The 14327-nt window shown below is 37.2% G+C and overlaps 1 protein-coding gene across 4 annotated transcripts in view; it reads left to right on the top strand.

Annotated features, from left to right (window-relative positions):
* Nucleotides 1-2209: 2209 nt before the first annotated feature.
* POSTN (periostin) overlaps nucleotides 2210-14327 on the top strand; it is a 37781-nt gene continuing 25663 nt past the window's right edge. Inside the window, exons 1-6 of one of the 4 annotated variants that reach the window (XM_085320726.1) lie at nucleotides 2210-2614; nucleotides 4131-4229; nucleotides 10796-10860; nucleotides 11921-12078; nucleotides 12752-12916; nucleotides 13427-13573. In XM_085320726.1, coding sequence (XP_085176852.1) covers nucleotides 2493-2614; nucleotides 4131-4229; nucleotides 10796-10860; nucleotides 11921-12078; nucleotides 12752-12916; nucleotides 13427-13573 — 756 coding nt within the window. In that variant the 5' untranslated portion in view covers nucleotides 2210-2492. The remainder of the gene's footprint in view (nucleotides 2615-4130; nucleotides 4230-10795; nucleotides 10861-11920; nucleotides 12079-12751; nucleotides 12917-13426; nucleotides 13574-14327) is intronic. The other 3 variants (XM_085320725.1, XM_085320727.1, XM_085320728.1) reach the window with 3 other exon arrangements.

The raw sequence follows: 14327 nt of genomic DNA, 5'->3' as shown, positions 1-14327 counted from the left end.
CATTTTTTGATGCCACCTGGTAAGTGCGGAGGAGAAGAACGTGAGCTGTACTGAGAGATGAGAGGACCGTGAAGGAAGCAGCTCTGAAAATACAGGTTACTGGGTTGGAGCTAGATTTGCCCAATATTTTCTACACTTTGAGCCTTCCATACTGTTTAATGCTTCTTTTGCCATACAGTATATTCTTTAAAGAACGGATCCCCCAAGCATCTAAGTGCATTTCTGTCCACCTTCTGTCATGGGAGGGACGCCTAACCCAGAATTACTATTTTAATCTCATTCCATATTCCCAGATGTTCTTTAGACAGAGCATGAATGAAATGAATGAACTTTCCCATGAATGAAGGCTCTTATATCATTGCTTCTTCAAAAAATATCCATGTATGTTATCACTGATTTTTCACCTTGTTTTAGCTTTTAGTTCAACTGACACAGGAAAAATACACAGTAGTATTATGACAACATGTATTACAGTTTCAAAATTACCATATCATTGTAGAATAGATGCTGAACAACAGGTTAAAAAGCAAATTCATGTGTATTTAGTAGAGCACTGAACAAAAGGCTTTCCAGTCCACAGATGTTAAGTGGATACAGTTATTTTAATACCCACTGGACAGATAGCTATACCATAATATTTACAAATATCATCTGTAGTCCTAAATAACCCAAACCAACAGATTTGGGAATTGATTCAAATGACGCAGAATGGGCGTAAAGAAGTCCTGAATCTTAATTCTTGTTAGATAGTCACTTGGAAATTTAGTACTGAAACACATTTGAAATTCTGAGATTTAACTGGTAAATTACTTTAATGGATTATCTTCCAGTTTTCCCATCTATAAAATGGGAACAGGAAAACAAGATCAACTAACTGAGGCCAACTAACAGCTCTAAAGCTCTAAAATATCAAAATGGTGATATTTTTCAGAGACTCTCTTGCTCAAAGATCAGAGAGAGATAAAAGCTCTGAGAGGAACAGAAGCAGCACAGCAGTGACATTCTCTTAAAACTTGTGTATGTGCTGGTTGACCCATCAGCCCCATGAGCTGACCTGACGGGGGCGATTCCAGACATGGAGTTTGTCTGAATTCACACACACTCCAGAGATGCTGATACTGCTGGGAGCTCTCCCCAGTCATATGCAGGTAGGCTGAGTGTAGGATGCAGAAAAAGGTCCCTCTACCATTTAACCAAATATCTCTGTTTTTAACCTTAGTAACCATAAAGTGCTACAGTTATGTAATGTATGACTATAATTATTAAATGTCTCTCTCTCTCTCTCTGTATACATATATATAGTTGTAATCTTTACCTATAATGATATCTGGGAAATTCCCACTGTCTCTGAAAACTGTTCTTTGTCCCGTTTGTCTCTGTCCTAAAATAAGAGAGGTCAGTCCTACATGTGTCAGTCCAATACTGCATCCGTTTCCACTTATTCACATAATTATTCTCACTGGTTTGGAGGCAGCAACTACAGTGTATTGCCATTACAGACTGACCTATTTTCATAAAGATCTGAAATGAACTATAGCATATACATTTAAATGGTATACATATACAGACATGTCTATATGAGTGGCAGAAATTTTTCCTTGACTTGAAAACTACAGACTCCTGCACTGCAGTCCACACACCAGCTGTCCCTGCAGCTTTGTGCCTGTAACTTCACCTTTCTGCTTCAATTTTCTCATTTACAGCTCAGAATTACATTTTCTATCTGCTTCACAAGAGGACTACGTTCTGTACATAACAGGCATATTATTCAAACTGTCATATAGTCAGTGATTTGCGTATGTCTACATAAAGTTCTGAATAAAAGCATTCTGTAGCAGCAAGTATTATTTTAAGAATTAATATGAATATTAAGCAGATGCTGCAGCTGATGAAGTTACTAATTCATAAGTAGAATGTGTGCTCATAAAGTTTGGGTTTTTTTTTTTTTTTCCTCCAGATGCAAATGCTATTCCAGTTTATTGACAACAACACTGTTTGGAACTTTTATCAACTTCTCTAAGTAAGCAACTCAACTGATAACCAAGAAGGCATGGGAAAGCAAAGCTTAGCAGAACAATTCCTGTGGGAAGAGACAGCATCTTCCTCTGGGTTTAAACAAAACCACACAAAATGATCCCAACTTCACAATGCTTCTGTGCTATAAATACCAAATCATAAATCAGAGTCTACACTTCTCAAACTTTTTCTGCTGTTGTGTCAGCAAAATAAAATGCTAAGCCTTCTGTAATGAGGAAGAAATTAGTCAAAATGGGATGGAAAAAAAGCATCATTTGTATGCTTAATGTATGGTATTAATTTAGCTCATTGAAGCTGGCAGCTAATGCTGCTGTTCTAGGGAGGGTGGTACAAAGTTTCAGGTCGATCCTGCGGTTCCCTCCCACCACCTTCCAGCATGTATATAAATTGTCAGCTCTCCAGACCCTTTTCCAGTTCTCTCTTCTACTGTTGCCAGAAGCAATAGAGGACTAAAGATGAAGATCCTTTACTTATTCATGTTTTCCACTTTTTTATTTTCTGCTTTTGAACAAGCAAATGCTTCTGCTCACTATGACAAGATTTTAACCCATAGCCGAATAAGGGCACGTGACCAAGGGTAAGTACATAGTTTTTATCTATCTATCTACCTATCCATCTATCTATCTATATATATATATATTTTTTAAAAAAAGGGACTTCTTAACCTTTTTTCTCCCTGTATTGTGTTATACGTGATTTGTGCGCTAGGAATTCTTACTGAGTGTGATTCAATAGAGCTTTCTCTCTAGATCAATTAACTATTTCACAAGAACAATTCCTAAATAAAAACTTTCTGAAGAGTTTCAAAGAGAAACAGGATACTACTTCATAAAATCTGGAAAAATCTGAAAAAAACTCACTTAGCAATAAATAAAACACATGCATATCACTATCACTGAAGTTAATTAGGGTTAATATAATGGAACATCAGAGATATTTAATAATTATTATCAAATGTTTTAATAGAATTGACACTTAATCCACGACATTTGTTCTCCTCATCCTGTCCTGATGAAAACCATGAACTCTACTCTAACACGGGATTATGCACTGGGACCCCTTTGTAAAACGTCTGTTCCCACCAGGGCAATGGGGTAAACTTTTTGGCAAGGTACTCAAGAGGCAGTGCTCACTGGGCAATCTGCTCAGAGAAACAGAACTAATTTGAACAAGTGGTTTCAGGGAAACAAATGTGTCTAAATGCATTTTCTTTCGATAGTAAAAGATATTCTGTAGAAGAGGATAATTTACTGTCCTGTCTTCCTTTGCTGTGTTCCCCCTCTCACACACACACACACACACACACACACACACACACGTTTTTTTAAATAAATAGTTGACTTTTCCCTGCCGTAGTGAAGCACATGTTCTAACTTTTGAACTGCTGAACTTTTGTACTGTAAAAGTATACTAATTAGTGACAAAATGCTTTTGCTTTTTTTGGATTTGCTCTTAAGTAATTCCTCTTCTGTACATTACCATGCTAAGGAAAAGTTCTCCTCATTTGAAATCTCTTAACTCCTTTTATTTACATGGCATTTTACCCTTTGGTTCCCAGTAATTCCCAGAATGTTTACTTAGGTGCCTGTGGTATGCCAAACGGTTGGTAATCAAAATAGCTGATTGACTTACAGAAGACAGGGTTTCCTTCTACATAAAGAAGTCACTTTTCTTCCCCAATTCCCCGTGAGCCTCAGCAGCACAGATGTGCACAAAACGAAACCTTCAGCGAAAAGAGCCTGATGGCATTCACAGCTGAGACCCTGGCGCCTGGTAATTCAGTTTTGGGGGGGGGGCAGGGGGTGAAACGTAGAGCGTACTGAAGCTTGGCCCAGCTGGCAGTCGCTGTCCGGCAGAGGCAGAGGGCCAAGCCGGAGCGGAGCGGAGGGAGGAATGTCCGAGGAACCCAGCTGGTCCCAGTCCCAGCAGCTTGCGCCGTGCCGGCTCGAAATCACACTTGCCCCGGGGAATGAAGTCCGATGTCCGTTTCTCACCCTTGCCCATCAGAGTTGGTATTTGCCGCTATTTTACATGGAAGTTTTCCAGAGGTATACAAAAGCTCTTTTTAAAAATATTTACCCTTCTCCCCATAGCCCAAACGTCTGTGCCCTTCAGCAAGTTATGGGAACGAAAAAGAAATATTTTAGCACCTGCAGAAACTGGTACCAGGGAGCCATCTGCGGAAAGAAAGCGTGAGTATCCCCTGTTTGAAAACTATTCCCCATTCACAGAGATAATGCAATGTACTGTTAGAAAACCCCCCTTTAGTCAGAGGCAAACTACCTTTTTGATTCAAATGAAGAGGCAGGAAAATTTTGCTTCATAAGTTTACAGCATTTCAGCTTCTCTTTAGCAGCTCTAAAACTAGCTGGATAACTGACTCAGTAACCGTGGCCAAAAATAATTACAAAAGGAGTGGAAAGTCTGAAAATGACAGCACAGTGCAGAGTGCTTTCCTAAGTTCAAAGGGCTTTAAAACATTAGTTTCAGCAACACTTGGTGAAGTATTTAGTAGTTCTATTTTTAACACAAGATACAAGGATAAGTGACCTGCCCCTAAATACAGAGGGACCTAATAGGTAAGCTGTAAAAAGAGCTCAGCACTACACGGCACAGCTGTGTGCTCAAACAATACCTTTCCACAAATACGAAAATTGGAGTATGCTTGTGGATGTGGAATAGGCATCTTCAGTCTGCATCGACTGGGTGTGTCTGGCATTCTGCTGAAATTTGTGTTCTATTTTGATTGAATATTTTAATTGAATTAACTCTTCTCACAATGCAAGTCTTGTTTTCTCTCTGATGAAGAGTCAGTAGTACCAGAATCACTGCTTCCACTTCACCTATAAAGTAGCTTCCTCTGAACCCTAAACCTGTGGTGGGTTTAGAAAAACCTAGCCCAGAACTCTGCCCCATCTCTCCCACTTAGAGTCAGTAATTTATCACAGAGGCATATTTTTTACTCCGTAGAATAAACTATTACTTTTTTAGTACACCACATTTTCTCTTACTGCAATGCAATTGCTGGACAACTTTCTCAGCAGTTGTCACCAGAAATCTTTACATTCATTTTTCCCATTAGCCTTTCACAGCATCCAGATGGCTCTAGAGTGACATTTTCAGAAATGTTTAAGTGAATAGGGAATTCAGACTACAGTGACTCAGTGCATTAGGAGTCTTTTAGTAACAGTTAATTACACTCTTCCAAATGCCCACATAACTTTTAAATACACAATTCAAAAAGTCACTTAGGGCTTGCCTACCCTGAGACATGAAAGTGTTAACACAAGGTGTTAATTATATGCATGATGAAATTAATTCAAATTAAATTTTGAATTAAAAAAAATCTTAATTAACATCAGCTGCTGGTTTGATGTTAATACAATGTGAAATAGAGATTTCTCTTTCCATGCTAAAGTCTTCCTTACAGGAAATTAATTTGGAATACTCTTAGTGTCCACAGAAAGTATTAACCATATAAGCCAGTCAAGAATGACTGCTTTTGTAAACAAGCTCTTCGATTCTCTTGAAAATGTTTTTCTGATCAATAATAAATTCCTAAATAAATTTGAATGGAGACCTTGAACAAGAAGTGGCTGACATTTTGCAATGAATTAGACTCATGTTATTAATTTCCTAATTGTTAAAATCAAGAATAAATAGGATGCACATTTTCTAGCCTATCCTTCAAGTTTTCTAAGTATATCTTAGGCAGAGATTCTAGAAGACGAAAAAAGTAGAATAGATCTATTTGACTTCAAACAATTACACATAGCTCACACTGAATCCAGGTGAACTTTTTCAGACAAAATACCTGTCAACTGAAAATGTAAGATTTTGTGAATTTGTGTGCAATTCATTGAATGTTTTTTTATAGAACGTTAAAGAATTTTATTTCTACAGAGAAGTAAGTGCAGCCACAGTCTGGTTTGTGCTGGGGCACAGAGGGCACAGGCATGATGTAATGTAACCCAGAGCATGCATGCCTCAGTAATGGTGCTAACATGGGAAATGCACTACATTCCCTCCTGCTCTCTTCAGTGCATCTACATCTAAAACAATTTTTAATGATAAAAAAGTCATTTCCCATCTAAAATTGTCATTTTGCTTCAAAGTCAACTTTCCTTTTTATTTCATTTCTCACTCGATTCAGCTGTCCTGGCTAAAAAAAATATTTTTTAGTTCTTGGGCATGCTCCCTACACTCGCCGAAGTAAAATTGGTTAAGGCTCCCAAATCATGATTATGTGCATGAGAGATGCCTGCGGTAATGATTTTTGCACTGTTAAAGTCATACATGTGAATTTGCGGACAGCACTCAGCCAAAGATCTGAAGAGGGCTCGCACTGTGGTTTCTACTACTCCTGGCGGGTTTTCTGAGATTCACAAAAGATGCTACATGTCATGACACAATGTTGGAAAGGATCCTTAGGGAAAAGACTGAGGAAATATGTAGCAGGAGGAAGTTGTTTCCTATTTTCTTTCTGAGAAAATGTTTTTGCTACTCTGCCAGCGCACCAGAAATTGATGGAGTTGAGCTATACTTCTAATACAATGAGGCACAGATTCCAACACACTGTCTGGCCTTTCAAGTACTGCCATGGCTTTGAAGTCTAAATCCTAAATTCAGTCTAGACATGAGGAATGATATCACGGTCCCATCACAGCCCAAAAAAACACTTGACTTCCATCAGCCAAATTTTCACCCTAGGCTTTCTGCTATTATAAACTTTATTGGATTACTCATTACTTACTTCCTTAAGGAGGTGGAAGAAAGTAATTGAGTCATGCTAAAGCAGAAGTAGCCTAAGTAATACTGAACTTCCTAAGCTAACAAGTGAAGTGATTATTCTAAATCCCTGGAGATGTCTTCAGAATGTAATTTACTATCTGGAATTCTAACCACTTAGTCACTCCCATTTTGATTTTGGCTATTTTTTTATAAGCAATTGTCTGGTCATTTGTCCCACCTCTCACTTCAGCTTTTGAGGCTCTACAGTCTTTATCAGAATCTTTCCTTCCCCTCCAGGGGGCATTACAGTACCGACTTCCCTTTTTCACCAGTGCATGTATTGTAACCAATCCAAAATATTTCACCTTTCAGTAAAGTCTGCCATACCACTGACTTCTTTGGCATTGCGTTTTATTCCACTACAGACACATTAGGAAGAAGGACATTTCCTGAAAATGATTTAGACTGAAATTTGGATATTCTTAAAGCTGATTTTAGAAAACAACTTACTCCTGTGGTTTTATTCCTAGATAGATGTCATGTCTTCCCATATGCAAAAGTCATTACCTTACTGAGCTACAACAGTAACATGAGTTATGCAATGAGAGATATCTTGATATGTCAGAAAAAGTAGTTTGAAGCAGTAGACAGTTTGGACACAATGAACCTTCATTAGATAGTGAGTTTGTTCACCTCATTGGTGAGAATTTAGAGGAAGGTAGGCTGAAAAATATTTTCTAGAGCCTACATAAGGCCTTAAGGAGTAAATCTGCTAGCCAACCAGTGGAAGACACTGAGCTGTGGGACTCGGATGGAATTGAACATGTGAGGTGCTACAAAAATATCACCTATGTTCTCCCTCCTCTTTTTACACTCTTTTAGTTGTGCAAGCACTAAAAGAGAGGCTAGAGAGGAAAAAAACAATATTTATGAGACTAAGTTAAATTATAGAACTTCTGTTATTTCTATGGCTCTAATAGAGCATCTGGTATAACAGTCTTTCTAGCTGTTAAAGAAAATTTTTCTATTTTGTGTAATGCAAAAAAAAAAAAAAGACATTATTAAAGATACAATTTTTAACTAGAAGAATATTAATCCAAAGGCAATGTTTCTCCTCAGTGTTAATATCAATGTTAACTATTCCTTTCTAATTTGTATATATGATCTATACAATGTAAATTTAAGATTGTTTTATCATTTATATTTCCCATCCACTGCTGTAAATTTCCAAGTGAGAATATAGATCTAAAGATTTACTAAAATAGAAGTCTGTTGGGCTAGAAAGCTGTCCACCGTGTCGTACAGAATGTTTTAACACCGTGCCAGCAAGAAGAAGAAACAGATGAGTCCCAGAGCCGATCTGAATAAACTGCCAACTGCTCTGTTAATCAAGGGCAAAGAGGACGTAAGATAGTTTAACTCTGCCTCCTTTTCCTATAGAATATACTTTATGCATGAGGATAAGGTAGGAATGGCTTAAGTGCTTAAAAAAAAAGCTTAAGAATGCAGTATTATGCGTTATCTGAATAATTGCTCTCTTCACTTGGACATCATCTTTTACTGAACAAACAGTGTGATACAGATGAGGATAAATTACAGTATGAGATGGTATTTCCTCTGTGTATTATGTCTGTACATGAATAGTGCTGAGGAACTGCATCTTGTATTGCCTTTTAAGTGGTTCTAAGTTTACCTTATGATGTGCTTAACAGACCCCACTTCTCTCATTTCATCTTCCTTACTACATTTCGAGCACAGCTGATACATGGACTTTTTTAACTGTAATCAAATGTGAGAGACCATGAATACTATAAGTAGGAAGTTATGGTAATTCAAATTTTTTAGATAACTGAAAAATATTGCACTTTATGTTAGAAGTAATAGGATAAAAAGGCACTGATCTTGTAATACTTGACTGGATGATCATTATCTTGGTTAACTATGTTCTTCGGCCAATTTTCTGCGTTTCATTAATTGTGTCATTGTTGGATATTCTAAAAAAAGCAAATTTGCCATATGTTATGCTACGCTTATAACTCAACTTCCTCTTTCCTTTCTCCAAAAGCTAATTAAGACTGCAATCTTCCATCGTTGGCTGGGGGGTGGGAGGCAGGGTCCCGGCAAGGAGAGGAAAAAAATATTTCCTTATGAAAAAAACAGTTCATATAGTTGGGAGAACATTCTAACTGCTATTCTACTGTACAGTTTCCTTTAGTCAGATTTCTTTTTTTATTAGCTTCTGGCAGGAGCACCACTAGGAGGAAGGGTGCAAGAATCTATAGCCCAAACTGTATACTCATCTTGCCTTCCCATGAGATAGCCATTCAGTAAATAGCCATACAGAAAGACATGTTTTTAAAAAAACTATACAAGCATTTTTGATAAGTTTTGTCACCTGAAATGATACACGTGCCGGAAAGGTGAATATGTCATGTATGTATGTGAATATGAGAAAACAGAGACAAGAGACAACATATTTTCCTAGCACAGAGAAACTGAGTGTTTTTTGTTGATTTTATTCTTCACCAGTTCTGTGAATTTGATGTATATTATGGAATTATGATCTTCACTTTTAAAAGCACACTTTGTAATTCTGTCGCTGTTCCAGTCTACTTTCATCTTTTAGTCTCTTCAAATAGTTTAGGTAGTGCAGTCAAAGTCCAGCTTTTCCTGTGAGTAAGCTTTTCAGTCTAACGTGTTTGCAGCTAATGTTTTGTCAGCTTTAGCTCATAAAAAGTGAGAGAACCTCACACAGCTGCCACTGAGAGTCTCCAGTTTAAAAGCTGGAAGGCAGTGGAAAAGACTCAGCAAAAATCTTCAAGAAATTAACTGTTTAGAACTCTAGTACTGCTGACATCAGCCACATATATAAAAATAAATTGAATAAAACCAAGATTGTAAATTATCCTTGTAATTCCCAGTGTACCATAATTGAAAAGAAATAACTGAAGTCTAAGGTCTGAAGGTGTAAATTTTTTGGCATTATTTTCTCCTGAAGAGGCCAAAATCATCTCTTCAATAATTCTGTGGGCTTTAGTGAAACTTTCTTATAGTCAAGCAGAATTTGTCAATCATGTCTATTTTAAAGCTTTTATTTCTGTAATGTAATCTTCATTAATGAGACTTTATGCCTTATAAGACATTAAATGTTAAGTTGAATGTTACAGTATGAAATTATGACTATTAGCCCTAGTTTATGCATACTCAAAAATGGAGATATCTTATTAATATCATCGCATAACAGTTCCTGGTTCCCTATATTGTTAAATTCTCATACATGTATGATGACATACTCTTCCAACTCTCTTCTTGAACTGTCGCAGTCTGGTTTTCATCCTCACAAAACTTGCCAGAGAACTTCCCTTTGTCTCCAGACATCCCATCTTTATTGATTTTCTGCTTCCTTCTTCGTGGACTGCTTTATGTCTGTTTGTAATTAGTTTTCTCCTTTATTCTTGAGCTTCTTCAAAGTCTTCCTTAGTACCCTAAGGCTCTGCCATCCCACTTTCTGTCAGCATCTAGCTGTAGGACCTTTTCCTAAATACCTGTTCTGTTCCTATATCCAGGACGTAGATGACCTCAGACAGTTCTGTCATTTCAACTTCTGTTCGGTCTATTTAAGCTTTTATTTCCCTTCACAGTCCTGCTGCCATGACTCATTATCCCCACCATCTTCTGCCTTTCCTCAATCCCAACTAATCTTTTCAGAATAGACCCATCAAATTAATTTTCTCCAACTGTTCTTCTTTTAATAGCTCTACATGAGTTCCACATCACCACTCATGATTAACATTTCGTCTAAACTTAATGACTGCAGTCATATTGTAAATTCAAAAGTCCTGCATTTAGTACACAGTACTACAACCAATTGGTAGTCTATATCAAAAAAGATTGAATGGAAAAGACGATCTGGAAAGTGTTTACATAAAAAATCAGTAATAAAAAATAAAAATGAGAATATGGGCTAAATTTGATATATTTTTTTTCCCGGATATTATTTAACTGAGCCTTTATCTGTTTTCCACAGAACCGTCTTATATGAATGTTGTCCTGGCTATATGAAGATGGATGGTATGAGAGGATGTCCTGCAGGTACAAGTTTATTTTCATACGGATGAGTCAATCTTTGAGAAGCATTGCAACACAGGAGAATCTAAAAGGTGGCAGTTTGAGATACGAGGCCTCTTTTTAGGAAGAGTTGCTAGAGAATATACAACTGTGTTTCCATATAGTCAACACAATTAAAAATCAACCTGCGTTGAATTTGATCATGGTGGAAGGAGTGGAAAGAAAGACAGGAGTTTTTAATTTCTCTTACTTGTGCTATCATATTTTGCACAAATAAACTTAACTACAAGACGAAAGAGTCATCTGAACGGGGATATATTTCCTAACTTTAGATCCCTGTATCTGAACCATCCCTTTATAGTTAATATGATAGAATCAGACATATCTAGAGCAGAGTTAATCTTGTTTAGATGAATTCATATAACTTCAGATGTTTACTTTAGGATGAGGTTAGTCACACTCTAAAATTGCCTATTCCTCTCCATGACCGTAAAAAGAGCCAAGGGTAACTAGCTCATGTGCAGTTGTCTGACTTAAAGATACCTAGAATTAAGAGACTTCACTCCTTGCATAGCAGTGGTTTAATGATGAGATTACAGCCATTCTTACGTTCTAGCTGAATTAATATCTACACAAGTCACACACTGGAGATTAGCAAGAGTAGCAAGAGGAAGAATTCTAGTCCACCATGCCCAAATGCCTGCCACTCCTTTGCAGTTTTTATGATTATGGATGGCATTTACTCTGCTTTTCCTCCAAAGGTCCCAAAAGGATAAACTCCCGCTTCAGTTTGGGTTTGGCACAAAACAAAAGATTTTTCTAAGGAAATTATTACAATATTTGTTTTGTTCAATCCAACTATTTTTTTGGCTCATTAAACAAACAAAAAAATAGCAAACAGATGTGTTTGAATGGATTCAGAATACATTGACAATGCAATTTTAATCCGAGTGCACTGTTTTAATATTGATTTAAACAGTTTCATAAAGCCAATTCTACTGTCCAACTCAAACAATCAAATTAGATTTGATTGTGAGAAACTGAATGAAGAATTTATAGTTCTCTTGTCTTGTGTCTGTTTTAGTTGCTCCTATTGATCACGTATATGGTACCCTTGGTATTGTGGGAGCTACCTCCACTCAGCAGTATTCTGACATGTCAAAGCTGAGAGAAGAGATTGAGGGGCGAGGATCATTCACGTTCTTTGCACCAAGCAACGAAGCCTGGGAGCAATTAAATTCAGTAAGAGAGAGAGAGCGCGTGTGCGTGCGTGTGTGTATGTGTGTGCAAACGTATTTCTCTTCTAGCTAATATTGTTCTGTTAGCTGCAACAGCTAGACTGTTATAAATTAGTCTAGAAACAATAGTGAGATTTTAGTTATAAATGGACATTTCAAAAGTTACAAGAAATGAACATACATGCTTACAGATACCTTACTGAAGCTAGAGAGAGCCTGAATTTATTTCAGTAGTACTAAGCAGCTGTAAATGATTCTTATTTAAGCACTAGTATGACAAACATGAAAATTGTTCATGTTACTAACATAGTTTGGGGAAAATTGTCAGGAAAATCAGCAATGTCAGGAAGTAAAGTACAATTGTTCTACTTTGTCAGTGACTATGGGATCCTCCTTTTATTACTACTTTTACTTAAAATCAGTATTGAATCAAAGCACTTTCAGTGACTTGTCTGTGATGAGATCATCACAGTCTTCCATTCGTAAGCAAAATCAGATTAAAGCACCATTTAAGAGCTGCCAAGTCAATAGGTACTGGAAACCATGTGACTACTAACAGGAAGCATCTATTATCAAATACACTGTAAGCAGATGTTAAGGTAAAACAGTACGTACAGCTGTCTGACTGGAAGAATGTCCCTGAAGCTTCTAGTTAATTAAACTCCTTTCTTCTTTAGGAAATTCACAGGAATTTGGTTGACAATGTAAATATTGAACTATATAACGCTCTCCATCACCACATGGTAAACAAGCGCATGTTGACAAAAGACCTTAAGAATGGCATGACACTGGTGTCAATGTACAATGACCAGAAGCTGCTTATTAACCACTATCCTAATGGGGTAAGTCCATTCTCATCATTTTTTTTCCTTTTATTTGAATTAGAATGCATGGTAGAAGCAATTAAGGTTGTAGGGGACACACATTGACAATTTATTAGAAATTTTCCAGTTAAGTCATTCATCTTTTTTGCCTTAAATGCATGGAAATGTCTATGTCAGACTACAGATTACACCAGTAGAAAACAATGCTGTGATGATGCTAACCACATACGGAAAACAAATTTGAAGAACTGCAATAGCAAAATATGAATATAAAATCAATGCAGCTTGCAAAATCCATTGATAGTTGAATGCTTTCCAGAAGAGTTTATTCAGCCTTTTAAATCTTATGAGGCTCAGAGTTTATGCAGTCTTTCAAGTCTGACAAGGTTTTGCTTAAATTTTAAAACAAAATTTGAAATAATAAACACAAGAGGAACGGTATATACATTGCCAACCTAAAAGAATGAGATTTCAAGTGAATGATCAAATGAACGCTTATTCCTCTACTGCTCAATTCTTCAAACGTAGGTCGTTACTGTTAACTGTGCCAGGATCATCCATGGCAATCAAATTGCTACCAATGGTGTTGTTCATGTCATTGACCGTGTCCTGACCCCTGTTGGAACCACCATTCAAGACTTCATCGAAGCCGAGGATGACCTTTCTTCTCTCAGAGTAAGTGGATAAAAATAAAAAATGCTTCTCTGATCTTGTAGTTTTTCCTTCTTTTTTTCTATTTTTATATGATACCTATCATATCTCTTGGGGAAGAGAAGCCTGAGGGGGGATCTTATCAATGTGTACAAGTACCTGAAGGGAGGGTGTCAAGGGGACGGGGACAAACTCTTTTCAGTTGTCCCGTGTGACAGGACAAGAGGCAATGGGCAGAAATTGAAGCACAGGAAGTTCCGCCTGAGCGTGAGGGGGAATTTCTTCCCTGTGAGGGTGACAGAGCACTGGCACAGGTTGCCCTGAGAGGTTGTGGAGTCTCCTTCTCTGGAGATCTTCAAGGCCCACCTGGATGCAACCCTGTCTACCATGCTCTAAGTGACCCTGCCTGAGCATAGAGGCTGGATTAGATGATCCCCAGAGGTCCCTTCCAACCTTATTGATTCTGTGATTCTATGAAATGTAGGAAGGGACAGAAATAAAATAAACTAAGGACTCTGCCAGCTAATACTGCAAAGTCAACTGTATAAAAAGACAATGTATATATTACATAAGGAGTCTAGTTCTGCTCTTTTGTAAAGGTTGCACTTCATATCAACAGGACAGAATGTGCTGCTTCTCATAACAAGTTGTGCCTTTTCTTAAAGTATTGAGGTAATGTAATTCATGAACATAAGCTGCAGTATCTTGCATTAGATAAATATTATTTCAAAATGGACAGTATAAAATGTTATCTTTTTTCTAGAACTTGATTCACAGC

This window comes from Rhea americana, unplaced genomic scaffold (genome assembly GCF_003343005.1).
Source record: "Rhea americana isolate MKP2758 unplaced genomic scaffold, rheAme1 scaffold_65, whole genome shotgun sequence".
Taxonomy (NCBI): domain Eukaryota; kingdom Metazoa; phylum Chordata; class Aves; order Rheiformes; family Rheidae; genus Rhea; species Rhea americana.
This window is presented reverse-complemented; position numbering and strand designations above follow the sequence as displayed.